At 39.2% G+C, this 16,379-nt stretch overlaps 1 protein-coding gene across 2 annotated transcripts in view; it reads right to left on the bottom strand.

Moving 5' to 3' along the window:
* The window catches only part of ACVR2A (activin A receptor type 2A), a 72,236-nt gene that overhangs the window by 28,039 nt on the left and 27,818 nt on the right, over positions 1–16,379 (bottom strand). For both annotated transcript variants that reach the window (XM_009461790.2, XM_087732362.1), the window contains 3 exons: positions 5,891–6,098; positions 3,449–3,558; positions 1,888–2,042 (listed from right to left, as the gene is read on the bottom strand). In XM_009461790.2, coding sequence (XP_009460065.1) covers positions 1,888–2,042; positions 3,449–3,558; positions 5,891–6,098 — 473 coding nt within the window. The remainder of the gene's footprint in view (positions 1–1,887; positions 2,043–3,448; positions 3,559–5,890; positions 6,099–16,379) is intronic.

Raw genomic sequence — 16,379 nt, 5'->3', positions numbered from 1 at the left:
GCAGAAGTAGCTTTTCCTGACTTTCCACATCAAACCTTAATGCCTATTCACCACAAGATAAGAAAATGTTATTACACCATAACTGGCTCAAGCACCAACATATACTTATCCCAACAGATACAATCTGAGCATTAACAAAACAGGTTATTACCCTATTTATTAAAAATTATGACGTGTCCACTCCTGCATCAAACACAAACCATGCAAGAAAAGAACCGCAATAAAAAGGAGGAAGAATATAAAAATTCAAGTTCTTGGTATCTCGCACGTATTTAACTTTTGCTTCCTTTTCTGTCACTTTATGCATTACTTATTTAATTTCTTTAAGTCGAGAAAGGAAATTACATGCTGAAATTATTCACACAGCTAGCAGTTATGAATTTGATCTTATAGTGAAGACTACTAGGTTGATGTAAAGTCCCAAATACATAAAAATTGAGATGGATGAAATAATTATGCTAACAGATTGCATGAAGTTTGAGGATCTGCAATACTTTCTGCAAGGACAGGAAACATACTTTTTTCCTCTAAATTATGTTCTTTTCATTTGGCAAGAACATATGCCCGCTGCCTCCCCCCAAATTTTCCTCATCTATTACTATGAAACTGAAACCAAAACCATTTTATTTATCAACCACAGGCAACAATGCTTCCTGGAACACCCTCAAGCCAAGCAGTAACACCAAAAATATCACAGAAGCTGGCAGTACAGAGCAAATACATGTGAATCCTTTTTAAATGCAATCCTACCAAAAACAACAAGTGTTTTAATTTTATTTAATCCTAAATAGCATCATCACATCATCACTGCGTGAGAGGCAATGTATTCTGAGCACTCACTGCACTGAGTTAGGAAGCTGAAGTTCAATTCTTCCTGCAAAAACCCAAGAGCTGTGGGACCCCGGGCAAGTTGTTCATGTCTCCATTTCCACTACCACATTTTGTTCATCTTTCCTACTTTGGTCTGAAGAGTTTGCTGTCTTTTAACTCTCTTCATAAAAGTGTTCTAATCTCAACTGAATCTCTAGACATGGATGAAGGAAGAGGGGTTCTAGCATTAATACTAATTACACCCGCAGAATGAGGTGGAGCATGACAGCAGTAGGAACTGTGCCCATGCAGCCAAAAAAGGTTTGTTTGGATGCCACACTGCCAGTTTAGGGTTCACATTTGGAGACCACAATCTCATAGTATTTTCTAAGTAAAACACAAACACTGCTAAAACTGCAAGGTTTTAAGACAAACCACAAAATGCATAAACAAATAAGAGGAAGATTACAGGAATCACGGTAAGGCCACGAGCTGAGCTAAGCCCTGGAACTGTGCTTCAACTAAAGATTTCTTTACATTCCCTTTAACCGATACCTGTATCCCAGTTCCATGCTTTTTCAAAAACAGAAGCTTCTACTAGTTACTATTTTCTATTCACTGCAAATTGCCGTTACGAATTAGCATGTCTCCTTCATTTTTGCTTTAAGCTAAGCACTACATAAAGCTCAACCCCAAGTACCTGAGCGCAGCTGTACGCAACTTTCGGACAAGCAATCCTTTTAACTACGCGGGAGTGCAAACCTCCCGCGGCTGTCCAGCAATACTGCGCCTTTGCCATCTGAAGTTTTGTGTTTAGTTTTTCTCCTCCCAAACACACAGATGTGTAAAAACATCGAGTAGTTGCTCATACATTCATCAAATACCAATTAATGAAAGGAGATAAGGCTATTTAAGTAAAGCTTAATTTTCTCCTTTTGCGGCTAGCAAGCATTAGCACCCCTAAACCAGGAAAGTAACAGAAGACTTCAGCCATGTGACAGACGCACACCCCTTTCTCTCCTCTCCAGAAGATTGTTTTACCATTCAAAAAATCAAAATCATAACGCAGCGACTTACTTGGGTTGGAACGAGTACTGGAGGATACGCTAGCTTGTGATGTCTGTACATCCAGAACGAAAAGAGCACAATCACTGCAATTCCCATTATAGGCAACAAGGAATAAAGCAAGGTATTGAACAGAGGTGGCTTAGGTGTAACAGGATTGGAAGTTGCTGAAGAAAAAAAAAAAAAGGACACAGCTTTTAAGAAACAAAAATCGTCCAGTTTTTGAAATGTCTAGCATCCTGATTTTCTAAAAATTCTTGCAATCAGCAAAACAGGCTAACAATACCTGATTAAATAGCATACTCTAGTATAAAGAGACACACATTTAAAAAGGCACCATTTTGGAAAGTGCAGAAATAACTTAGATCCCCAGACTTAGACATCAGCACATCTCACTTTTTTGTGCTTCTAAGCTCCGCCTATCTACAGCACGTAAGAGGTGTTTGTATTTTAAAAAGATTGCAAGAATGCCATCACCTAACGAATGAAAAAAAAGAATTAATGCAGAGGTTTAGTCTTTGGAACGTATATAATAAGATGTCATTAAGAAGTAGAACAGGCCAGAAATAATCTGCCAACACGTCTATGCACTGTCGATTTGCTAAGGTAAAGGCTCTCTAGCTGAAGGCGCTTCCATAGGACCTCTGGAACGGCTCCGGAGAAGCCCTGCTTCTGAGGCAGCGGTGCCGGGGGCAGCCACAGACCCCCGGGGCAAGAGAGGTTTCATGAGAGTGAAGAAGAATGCCCATTATTGCCTTAGCAGTATCACTGACAAAAATGACAAGAATATTTCTTGGGTCAACAAAGGCTATTTTAATCTCATAGAAAATGTTATTTAATTTCATAAACAACTTCCTCTGGCTATTTGGTACACAAGACATTTGCTGTTTTCAGTTCAGTTATTAACATTATTTAGTTTTCCAACAAAGATTAGATTCTTGACTGGAAGAAGATATGCAGCAATAATCAAATAATCTTTTAGTTATTGTTTTTTAAAACAATTATTTGTTAAGTCTGGCTATCTGATTTTCTTTGTAACCTGGGAGGAAATTCTTTCCCCCTTTTTAAAGGTTACTGGGTCAATTTACAGAGAAACTCGAAGGTCCAATTAGCTTAAAGAAACAGCGGGAGCATTGTTTCAAGAAGAGGAGCGTTCATAGGCTGGTACACGCATAGAAGGATGATACGGCTTTTAGCCCAATGATTTATAGACACGTACAGAAGCTTCACTATACAATTAAGGTAAGATTTGACACTAACTTCTGTATCTTAAAACAGCCAATTATTTCAGATTATCCTTCCTTCTCACCCTTAGAAAAGAGTTGAAGTACCTTTTATCAATTTAAATTACTCCTAGTATAGAGACCTTTCAAAATTGAAGAAATGATCTGGCAATTTTCTCGGCTCTTTATGTGAATGCACACAGCGCTCTGTCATCTGGGAATCAGAAACCTTCTGGCAGGAAAAACCAACCACAGCATTTTGAAAAGTCTCATCTCCTGAACATGCACAATATTAAGTATTTCTGAACTCTGCTAAGCAGTTCGTTCACAAATGTCTTAGACTAACTTACGTTGCGTGACTTCCATTTCTGGAAAATAGAAAAAGCGTTCATTACACATGTTGCCTTCACAACAACAGAAAAACACTTCAGGGCTGTCTTTCTTCTCTATGCAATCATTCCTATAAAAGATAATAATAAGAAAAATTAAAAAAAAAAAATCATTAATCTTAAGTTGTTGGCTTTTTTTTTTTTTTTGTTCAAGAGAAAACATATGCTCATATTCCAAATTTGAATTGAACTTCATTAAATCATCCAGGATAACATACTACCCAAATAAGAGTTAAATCTGAAGAAACAAATGAAAATTTTGTTCATTATTTTATATTGCAATGAAATATCATGGATACCAAAACTGAAACAGCACATTTTTGCTATTTTTAAGACAAAGTTAAAGAGAACCACTAACAGGATGCATTTCAAAAGCTGACAAAAATACTGAAGAACTGTTCACAATCTAGATTTAAACAGGACAAACAAATGATCAAATGGCTAGTGTTTAACCATAAACTCACAGTACAGGGTTGCAGATAAGTGGGAAGGAGACTTTTAAAATTTTACTTTATTTTTAGAAAAAAAGATAAAACTTCTGCAATTTCCCCTGCCCACATTATGCTCATGGACAGGGCTTATTTCACTCAATGAATTAACTGCAGGAAAGGAGTGCTATTAACAAATAAGCTGAAACTATTCACGTCAGGAAAGAAAAACAGGAGTCATGCAGGAGACAACTTGACAGCAGAAAGAGAAGAATCTGAAAATCCTGCAGAAATAGTTGAGGATTTTAAATACAGCTGAAGATTGTCAAAAGAGTTTTGGGTTCATCTTGAAAAATTAGGTTATTTTCTAGAACCAGCTATTACAATTACACTGTGCTGTGACTTCCATAAAACATTTATGCTTTGGTGTTCTTCATCTGCTGTTGCTGGGAGTTCATCATACTGTAACTCCCTGTTCAGTAAACCACTCTTCACTCCCAGAGATAAGATTTTATTTAATGGATATTTTAGACAAACACGGCAGCATGCATTCTTATGACAAGTTACAGTTAATGAGGTCTTAGAGCCAGACAAACTTTTACTGCTTTCAACTACTTCCTTAACGTCCTTCCTGCATTTTATTTCTTCTTCCCATTTCTTTTCTTTGCTCAAGGGAGAATTTAACACCAATTTTTTTAGACTGTTCAAAGATCCACGTGTAACTAGAGGGATAACAATGCTACAGAACCCAGTTCCATTTCCAAATTGAAAAATTTGATTTCCATCCTAAAAGTTTAACATTTAGCAGAAATAAACTTAGTTCAGAAATTGTAAATACCCCCACTTCTTCTGCAAAGCTACAACTAAGAACGGATTAAAAAAACCCAAAACACCCCAAAGTACTTTCCCATCCTGAGAGACTTAGAGCTACTAGATACTAGTAGCAACAAATAGGATTTCTTTAAAATTGTCCTTTGCCTTCTAGCATAGCCAAATTTCAATCATGCTGTGCAAGCAAGTGCGCAGATGCTTTGCTACTTCTCTGAGAAACAGATAAATCGGAACTAGTGCTCAATGTAGCTTTAAACTGTCATTAAAGGAGAAAACGTCCTAGTGTGTGGGGAAACTTTGGTAGAAATTACTATAATGATTTCTTCTACTCATTCAACATTTCAGAAACACAAAAGGAAAATTTTCTAAAATATTGCTAAAAATAATTTCTAAATACATTTTAATGAAGAGCTATTATGCATTTATTAATTCTCTCCTTTTCCAAACAATAACTGTTTTGGTCAAATAAAACTTAGTACAGTACTTCAAAGAACTATAACACCATTTCTTAAGAGAGTCACGACCTTTATTCAGCCAGTATCTAACAAAACCCAAGTCCTGCTGTTACTGCTCACGGGTACTTGCTAGACCATCTGTTATAAAAAAATGACTGGAATTTTAGAATATTTGATGTCTGTTAGAGCTGTCACTGAGGTGAGCTTTTTAAAAAATTGACAAAATACTTCCATGTTTAATTAAAGAGCAGACACAATGTGCTAACTTTCCTACTCCAAAGACTTTGGAAAAGTGAACCACAGAATTTCGCATTCTGGTTTCCGTAACTATATTTGCATTGTTTGGCAATAACAAGTCACTAGAAAATCTATTATTAATGGCCTAAAAAAGGATAAATTAAACACCTGTTTTTTAATGTATAGTAAGTAAATAAGAGAAGGTAAAACATGCTATTCTGCAAACACGACAAAGTACTTAGATGAAGTCAGGTCCCTAAATACAGGTATGTGGGGGAAAAAAAGCATGTTTGTATGTGTGTGCCCACCTAAAAACAAGCTAACGATTCATAGACTACTGTATTATTGCTTGTCTCAAGTACTGTTTGCAAAGGGGAGGTTGTCTAAATTATGGACAGGCAAAATGGTTTAAAATTACAAATAATTACAAATTTATAGGAAAACTCACTTACCTGTCATAACAATTGATGTCATCTAGCCAGCAACCTTGCTTCACAATTTCAATTGATCCAGAAATATTCTTCCATGTAGCAAAACAGTGTCGTCTTTTATCTTTATCACCATAACAAGGTTCAATACCACTGCGATTTGTTTTATCTTTTTCCCAATTAGCGTTGTAGTAGATACACTCCTGTGTTTCCGATCTGCCAAGTATGGCACCTTTTAGGAATGAAAAGTAAATCACAATTAAATGGCATTCTGAAGGACTGAGACACATGAGCAGTCAAAACCAGGATGTACTAAAATATCATATACCATTTGCATCAATATACCTTCTCTGCATTTTTTCCATAAAGAAAAAATTTAAAGTTCATAAGCATTCCAAGTAAGTGTTGAAACATAAAACAAAGCTCTTCTGTTAAGTTAAACAGCGACTTAGATAACTTATCAAGATTTGACGAAATAAAGAACAAGTTATGGCAATACTTTTCCCTGAATAGCAATAGCAGAGAAAATTTCAAACACTGAACAATAAAGGTTTAGTTACAACATTAGCCAAACAAGAAATTTTAGCTAGCAGAAGTTACCAAAAGGCATTTTTGTCTCTTATGTTGTTACACGTGTACTGGTTTTGGCTGGGGTAGAGTTAATTTTCTCCATAGTAGCTAGTGTGGGGCTCTGGTTTGGATTCATGCTGGAAAGAGTGTTGATAACGCAGGGATGTTTTCCTTACTGCTGAGCAGTGCTTGCACAAGAAGCTGGGAGGGGACACGGCTGGGACCGCTGACCCCAACTGCCCAAGGGCTACCCCACACCGTATGCCGCCACGCTCAGCACAGAAAGCTGGGGGAGGAAGAAGAAAGGGGGAAATGTTTGGAGCGATGGCGTTTGTCTTCCCAAGTCACCGTTACGCGTGATGGAGCCCTGCTTCCCTGGGGACGGCTGAGCACCCGCCGGCCGATGGGAAGGAGTGAATGAATTCCTCGTTTTGCTTTGCTTGTGCGCGCGGCTTCTGCTTTACCTGTTAAACTGTCTTTATCTCAACCCATGAGTTTTCTCACTTTTACCCTTTTAATTCTCTCCCCCATCCCACCAGGGGGGAGTGAGGGAGCAGCTGGGTGGTGCTTAGTTGCCGGCTGGGGTTAAACCATGACAACGTGCCAAAAAAGCAGTTTGTACACGTTAGAAACCTAAACCCAACTAATAAATTCAGTTTTAAACCATCAGCATCTTTTCCCCTCGCTTTCATCTGTGACGTAGCTTCTTAACACAAAGCACTGAAGTATAAGACACACTATGCTAAAATAGTATATTTTATGTCACTCTGATTTGCCAAGTGAGCAACTGGAATTGAGAGCAATAGGTGTGAGGCAATGGTCCCTAATCTCCAAGGGCAGTGCTGAATTTTGCTGTGTGGTCCCACCCAGTCAATCAGCTGCAACGTAAAAGACCTTAGCCCTTTGTCGTAACTCAATAGCCAAGTGCCTCCCCTCTCCGAAGGCCCAGGGGCACGTCTCCCCTTCCCACGCTGCGTGCCCAACATACCCAGTGGGATCAGCCATGATGGCTTCAGGCAATAAAAGCCAAGCGGTGTTTGGAGGCCAAAGCACTGATGCAGTCTGTATTAAACGTGCTGGTGGACCATAACGGACTAGCAGGCTGGCTTAACCTATCCTGATAGCATGGGATTTTTTTTTTTTTTTGTTATCTCAGTATTCTTAAAAATAAAAGTTTCTGAACTTTTGATTTTAATTCTGTATGTTAAATAACAAATGTAATTGATACATCAATGTCTACTGACAACCTACAGCAAAACCAAGCAAATATTAAGACTGAGGCACCTCCAAGTGGAGCTAACTTCATGGTTTTAATGTGATATGAATGACCAATCTGCTTTCTGCAAAGGTAAAGGGTTGCTAGGACGCAAAACCATTAACAAAATACTGGAAGGGAGTAATAACTGGCTTTTACTTCTGTTTTTATCTTGTCAAATACTGCCAAGAGCATGTCATTAATCTTCATCATTTAACATGTATTAAAAACATGGAAAAAACAGAGGGGGCGAAAAAGAGCTGAAGAGTCAGAGGACTCGCTTCGGGAGGGTCAGGAGGATGACAAAGCATGTTTACTTTGCCTCTGCACCCATCCGATATTTTCAAGAGAGACAGGTACATTAGACATCATGCTGAAGATCAGATTTAAACAGAAAACTGCTTCCATAGCAGTCAGTTTCATACGGATTTATTTGTATCACTCATTACCTCCTTTACTCACATATATTCACAATAATTTTGATACACTAGCTATTGCCTTGTAGCCATACCCATACTTCTCATTCTCCTACACGAGGGTGTAACAAGCAGAGCAGCTATAACCCTGACTTCTTTTGTGGGATGACATCTTTGTCACCCAGGCTCTCTACCCAACGACGGTAGGAGGTGGGGGTCGGGGTGACTGGTACGCTGCTAGAGGTTTCCATCACGTAACACCCCCTCAAACACACACCACTGACAGTAAGGTAATTGTTCTCAGTAAACAGACCTGACTGTACAGGGACCAAAAAAGCTGCACCTCTCAGGGTGATAAGAATGATTTCAAACTGAGAATTGCTGCAGCCCTCGACGTGCAGCACAGGACATCAGCCGAGCGCAGCGCTGACCACACTGGGCATCCCACGTTACCACCTTCAGAAACTTTTGACTTTGTCGCATTCCCAAAATAGGCAGAGGATGCCGCTTACGCTTTTTGGGAAAGAGCCTGGATGTTCAATGGGAGAAATGCGCTAGCCAGCTGGTAACACTGCGAGATGCAGCATGTTAACTATTATATTCTTTGTGCTGCGATGGCCTGACCTTTACAACTCCCAGCTATGGCAAGAAACAGATGAGGCAACAGATTGAACAATTTGGTTCTGTCAGTGCAATAAAGCAGAAGTCCTGGATTTATCTCATACGTGCCATTCCTCTTCTGCTGCTGCCAAGCCTAGCTTTGAAGGACCATAGACAAGCTGAATTTGATAGAATTCAGAAACTACAGTAAAATTAACTTTGCACAAATATTTTCCTTACGTATGTCTTCTCTGTAGTCAGGGTTTCTTATCCATTAATGCTCTGAATCAGTTTGACCTATCCAGCTGGCCAGCAATCACACTGCTCGTTTAATGACTTCGGATCTGACTGGAGCATCTAACCGTAACACCTTCTCTAGGGGCTGAGCGGACATTGGCAGTAAGTCTGGACAGACTAAACTTACGTATGGACATACCAGGACAGTCTTGGCTTAACCTTTCCAAGTAGAAAAGTGGGAAGATGGCGGAAGCAAGGGAAGAAGGGAAGGGGAACCACACAAAGAAGGCAGCCCTGAGCCCACTGCGCAAAGGAAGCATCTGCTTGCAACCAGCTCTGCCACCCCCTCCACAGGAATCGAACTCTTAAAGGAGAAGGGCAGCTGGCATTTACAACAAAAGCAAATTTATTTGGGTCCCTCTTTAGGCATAGCATGTCTCTAATGCAACTCCTATACCCATTTTGAGCGATGACATTGTTTTCATAGGAAATTGTCAGGTCTTCGGGAAATCTATTACTGAATCTCAAAAGGCAAAATGCTGCTGTTGAAAGAAGCCATGAGTAAAGCACCAGCAGTATCCTTTGGACTGAACTTAGAAGTCTGAAAGCTTCCGAGAGGAAAACACATGGAAAAAGCAAAGAATATTCAAGTGTATAACAGAGTTTAGTTTCAGCATGTTAAGACAGATCACATTTAATATATGCTGTTATCATATTGCAGTCAGTGTGCTGCTGTATCACTATACATCTGTGTTCATCCACAACAGCTGCAGTAAGAAAAGAAACCCAACATTTGCTAGTGAACTTCTGAACTGTTGTTAATACAGGATACACTGTAATTGTTAGCAGTACAGAAAGCAATTTTATTAGAGTGTACATGTGCAGTCTGGAAAACCTCACCTTAGTAGGAATTCAAAGAACTGGCTACCATTTTTTGAAGCAGAAAGACTACATGAATGCCTGACAAAAAATTCTAGCCATTTTTTTTTAATTAAAAAAAAGGGGCCAACAATGAAATCTATGCATAGCTAATAAGAAGGACTATACTAACATAGCCCTAATTTAGAAAGGGATTACTGGAAAAAGACACTGGATGAAATATGAATTCTCTATTACAGATACCACTACATTACACGCAGAGGGGAAAAAAAGAGAGATACCAGCTTCTGGGAGTTTATCATCTAGCTTTATTTAGTAAACCTGAAACCAAGCAACACAACCATATTGGTCTGTAATGCAGGCATGGTTTCATGACAGTTTTAATAAAAGGTCTGATATGTGATCATGATCTTCTCCCTCATTTCCTGAGAAGACTTCAAAACAGACACACCATCCCGCCGTGTCCTACTCCTATCCCCAAATACTGCTTTTGCAGCATACTTGGTTGGTGACACCACGTAAAGACACAAAGGCTTCCAGTCAAAGGGAAGATGAATCTGTGATTCCTTGCTGGTCTACGAAATCTAGCAAAATTTTTAAGCTGAAGTAATGAAAACTAGTGAAAAGGCTACAAAGATTAGTTTGATGGCACTGAGATCTAAAACACCAGCACGGAAAAAAAACCCCAAGTCTTCTGAAAGCCAGTCTACGTATGTAGATTGCTCTGATGGGTGCTCCCAGTGCATACCTAACACATCCTTAACTAGAAGGGAACTCAAAATAAAATTTCAAACTTATTTCTGCGTGTCTTCCAGCACTAGACAGAACTACAGACTTCTTTTCCACCTAGTACGTTTCTGACATGTACTTAGTCAAGCCTGAGATGCAAACGGCAACGCTGAAGTCTGTAAAGAGTAATCACATCTGTATTTCATGGCTGCACAACCTACCCAGATGAGTCCATCACACTGTACTTGAACTCGATTCTGTTATAAGCACCAATGACAGTACTGGTAAGGATTTATATGCAGGAATACTCACGTGATAGAAAAGGACTTTTTTTTTTTTTCCTATTTCCTAGAAAACCTGGTATATAAAGGAATGAAAGGGTGAAGTTCAGTCTGGCAGCTACCTGAACTTACCGTACAAAGGCTACTTAAATTGTATTATGTTTGAGATTAATTTGAACTCATTCTGAGCACTGAGATCCACAAACATATAAGGAATGGAGTAGTTTAGAATAAACTAGTTGAGCAGAATGGCCTGAAGCACCACAGGGACTGGACACTGAGTTGCTCAGCAGGCAGACTGGCCCATTCGCTAAGAGATCTGAATTGTAACACACTGTTGTAGGGGAACAAAAAGGACAGAAAACGTAGCATAGATAGAAATAGCATCTTGAAAAAACTTCCGTTACTGTACAGGTATCTATTTCAAGTACTTGCCTATACATATTATTCTATTTGTTTCCACAGTGATCTCATACACCTTCTAGACCCACAAATATATCTAAGAACAGACTACAAATATATACTACAAAGGCCCAGCTTTGATGTTTCCGCAAGCAGGAAGCAGGTTTTTATCATTCTGTATTTTTTCTGATAACACCCAGGGGCATGATTCTCAAAAGGAAAAATAAAGAGGTTATTTTCAACTTAATAAAGCAAACTGAGTTAGAACAGAAAGGACCTATTCTGTCCTCCTCATACATACCAATACCATACATACCAACATATTTTGTTGATCTTTAGACAAGTATTAGTGCTATTATCATTGTTCTCAATACTCACAGGTCAAACAAGGACTGTACTTCATATAAACTGAGCCAAAGTACATTAATTAAATCCAAACACAACAGCAATTAACTTAAGCAATGCAAGAATCAGGAAAAAGATAAACAAGACAGCAAAGTAACAAATCACCCGAACTGTTGTCACACTGCCTTATACAGAAGATGCATATCTTTTCAGACTAGAATTTCTCATTATCATTCTCCTTTTCAGCATGTTCCTAAGCCTGCATTATAGTTAATCAAAAAGTCATTGGGGAAGAATGGAGAAATGCCACCAAAGCGCTGCACCTCTGCGCAGAAGTCTGTGAGGCTCAAGATCTTTTAAAATGCTAAAAGGTTAATCTTAAAAATTTAAAAATTGACCTGATGTTCTAAAAGGCTTGTAATTTTACAGAATTAATACATATTCAAAGAACTCTCTGCACGGCTTGAACACATCACCATTTCTCTTCAGGGTGCAAGCAATGGGCCAAAACACTCTGACATTCTTAATCTCATCAACACTTCATTTTTACAGTTAAGTTCCACTTAATATTTAAAGGCACTGCAATATTGTAGTTCTAATAAGACAGATTTGGCAGACTTATGTTATCATGCAACTTATGCATTTTTTTTTGAACAGACTAAAACCCACTATTCATACATGACCTGCAACACAAAATTAGATACAATCAACTGAAAGAACTAGGATTTTGGAGTCTGTAGAAGAGATGACCATCAAACATGCTGAACATCCAAGGCAGAAGACACTCTACCTGTGAATCCCTATGCAAAAGTGGCCACTTGACCTTTTGAAGTTCAAGCTTCAGTAATTAGCCACGTTGAAAAAAACTGTGCATCTATAAAACTGAGCTCAGTCTGATGACTTCTTCAGAATAATATTTAAGAGAGGCTATTAAACTTTTTCTTAATTTAAACAAAGAGCTACAGTTTTTGGAGACCTGAGATTTTAGAAGTGGTGGTGGCAGAACTAATGGTAAGCATCTTTAAAGGGTCAGGCCACAATTCAAGGAAAAGGATGCAAGTAAAGATGAGAAACCTCTTAGTTCGATCATTAATTTGAGAGACTCCATGGTACCATCCAAAGTGAAGTCTCCATCTGAGTAACTAAAGAAGATGAGATTAAGGGGGCAATCGTGATAGGTGGAGTACTCAGAAAGAGGCCACTGCAGGAGGCATAACAGTGGCACCTCAATCTTGCTGAACTCTTGTTCAAGGAAAAAATAGAAGCTGAAATTACTTTCGCAATATGTGTTCCTCCCTGCAGTCCCTCCAAGCGGTTTGTCCTATTGTTAGAAGAAATTAATAATGTCATAATAGGATTCTGTAGAGAACTTCCATTTTCTGCCTTGTACTTCCGAATATCTTATTTAAGACTGGATTTAAGGAAGTGGGAAAACCCCAAACCTCTGGCATCCAAGTTTTCCAAAATCATTTCAGAGCAAACCATGTGGCAGAAAATGGAGAAAAAGGGTCAGGCGACATCTATGTTCTTTAGGTAGAAAATAAGGTGCCAGTAACGGCACAACTGGTATCTATAGCATCAGCTGGCTACCTCTGAAATAAAGATTGTCATCCTCTGGGAATCTCTAGAAATTTCAAGTTAAGATAAGTGCTATTTTTCACACTTCTTGACTTCAAGGAAACACACTAAAACACAGGCTGATGTTTTCAAGTTCAAACATGCCATTCCTGTCACTGCAAGGTGTGAGCAGCACAAAACAGAAAAACTTTCTCATCTAGCGTCTAATGGTTTTGTAGGGGAAAAAAAGCTTGAAAGATTCTGTAAATTGTTTGGTTTTTTGAAGCACAGCCTTGGGACTACACTCGCCTCATACATGCTGGTAGCTTTTGTAGATGTTACTGGTCAAACATCCTCTCACCAACACAACAGAGAAGGTATTACCAGATGATAAAAATCTACCACAACAAGTAACACAGGACTTAACACTCACCAGAAGAGTTTAAATTCTACAAGATTCAGAGGCTGAAAAAAATAGACCAGGGCCAAACAGGCACTAACACTAGAAATACACTCAGTTTCCAATTAGGATTACCTTCCTCTCCCCAGCAAAAAACCCCAAACACAAACAAAACAAAATCAAGCACTGCAGAAAATAATCACAGTAGCTGACCTCAAAGGAAAAGCTGTTTCAAGTCAGCCAAAATTTAAAAGGAAGCAAGAAAAAGGGACATGGCACAGATGAAAGGGACAACGCTTGCCTTAACGGGTCCCTTCCCACCGCTCCGCCCAAGAATACTGGCCCTCAGTACTGTATGCAGGTCTGAATGTATCAACAAAACTCAAATAAAAACTCCATTCAGTTTTTGAGACTAACAACTTGGAAACTGGGCTTCTGCTGTACCCTAACCATCTAGGTGGTATCATCTACAACTGCCTCCAGATGAAGCTCAGGTAAGGCAGCTGCTCATGAAGCAGCTAGGGATGCTTTCCCGTTGCACACATGCGAGTAACGCCATTTCCACACAGAGTCTTAGAATGCTGTTATTAAACTAAAAAAGTGAAGGCACTTCACTGGTAGGCATACTCCCAGACTAAAGCCTAAATAAATCACCTAAGGGTATCAAAACCAGATTAGGAAGATATGAATCGTTTTGAAGGATGACTATCATGCTGGTGGTAGCAACTAGCAGAATTTCTATTTTGAGGCCTGACAGCAAGTTTCCCAGCAATGAACTCAGATACTTGTCATAGCTGTTTGTCTGATTTGAGAGTCCCAAGCAAGTGGAATGCTGCAGTGCTTGGCTGCCAGTGCATGTGCTGCAGCACACCAGATAGGAGAAGTCTCAGTGTAGGCTCCTTTCGTTGTAAGGGCCTGCACATGCATTCAAAGCCTCTACACAAGCATTCATCTCATGTAGACGGTGGCTCAGGAGATAACATTTGGCTTTTCTTCCTACACTTCTCCATCACACTAGATTTTCCGAAGATAAAATAGGGGCCACAGAGAAGTCTAACCACAAAAAAAAGATTTACTTTTAAATAAATGCTATCTTGACAGCTTAGAGATATAAGCAAACTTCCTCCCTCTCTACAGACTGCAGTGAACAACCTAAACTCTCCATACAGCACGAGGGAATCAGTCTGCAGAGAGCTGTAAAAAAGCAGGGACTTCTCACGGGTGGCATCCTGCCTCTACTGCCAGTGCCCAATGGTTTTAGTCTGCTTCCCATCTGGATCCGAGCAATACCTGGATATCACCCGGTTGTGAATCTCTATGGTATTTCTGATCAAAATGATCCTTTCTCGGGGTTGGTATTTGTAGAAGTTCTTCTCTGAGCTATGAAACTTTGTAAGAACTTCCCAACTGCAAACTATGAAACATCTTTAAGAACTTTGTAAGATGAAAGTCTGAAATTCCTGCAACCTCATAGAGATGGGAATTTCTAACTCATTAACCACTTAATGAAAAAGCACAAAAAAAGCTTCACAGCAATTCTATTTGTCTTTAAATTTCCTTATCTGATTAGACTATAAGATGGACAAGATCCATAAATGAAGCTTTCTCCAACTCTTTTGCTACACTGTTTATTCCCTGCATCTTCCAGAATCTTGTTGAATACGATCAGCATCAGCAATTCACCAGCATAGATAATGAGAAATAAGGAGTGTCTCCTCTTCCCCACAAGGAGAATCCCTTCTGACCCCTCAACAATGCGCACAGAAGAGCTAAGTCAGGCTAATTACAAAAAATTATTATACCTTTCGCCGTCCAAATCTGTCAAGTTCAATGCAAATTTTTTAACAGTTTGACTACAAAGAAAACAGAACCACACACCAAGTCAAACAAAAACACAGTTAAGACATCTATGAGGCAAGCATCCAACTTCACATTTGATGTTTCCTCCATGTGATGCATCCTACCCCCACTTCTTTTTCTGTCTTTCAGGACCTTATATAACTATTTAGAAGACAACAGGACCAGTGTGATTCTGTCTTAAACTCAGATCTCAAACGAGTCTCTCTGTGGGTGTTGTGTCCCACTCTGTGCTATTGCAAGCAAAAACACTACACGGTTACCCTTCATATGCTGATCAAGCTCCTTATTTAAATTAAAATTCTTTTGCCATCGCTATACTTCCCTTTTTTCTGTTGTTACAACCAAGATCCCAGCCTAAACATACTTACAACCAGTTTTCACCTTTTTTTTTTTTTCTTTTAAAGCATCAGCTGTATTCTTTTGCTTAAAACTGGCCCAGAAATCTTATAAACTGCTAAGCTATTTGTCTGGCCTGGCTCAGCCAGCAGCTGACTGGCAGTAGCTAGCTGGCTGGCTGATGAGTACACATACACTGACCAGCAGATCCAGACAAGCTACAGCTGCCCTTGTCCAGATGGTAGCTAAACAGTATGAAAGACAGGTTCCAGATTTGTGTAAACAGAGAGAGGGATTACCTTGGACATGTGGGCAAACAGAATAACATGGTGGGGAAAAGGCAGGACCCAGTACTGAAAAATGGAAGCCTTTAAAGGTTCAACCATTCAACTGCACTGGAAACCCTTCTTTACCCTTCCCTTATCTCAACTCTCCCACATATTTATGGGGCATCATCAAGCTTAGCTTCAGTCTTGATTCCACACAGTCCATGTGGAGGTTCCAGGGGCTTTTTTGTATTTTCATTCTCCATTTCACTACCTCACCACAACAGCAGGCCTTTCCAAGTTCATCTTTCTTACACAGGTTGGCCAGAACTACATTCAGTACTTCAGACATTTCCAAAGACTTGTCTGGTATCAATATT

The sequence above is a fragment of the Nipponia nippon genome, unplaced genomic scaffold (assembly GCF_047370975.1).
Source record: "Nipponia nippon isolate SJK-2023a ecotype South Korea unplaced genomic scaffold, ASM4737097v1 scaffold_5, whole genome shotgun sequence".
Classification (NCBI taxonomy): Eukaryota; Metazoa; Chordata; class Aves; order Pelecaniformes; family Threskiornithidae; genus Nipponia; species Nipponia nippon.
The sequence above is the reverse complement of the archived record's forward strand: the minus strand, read 5'-3'. Positions and strand labels throughout refer to the sequence as shown.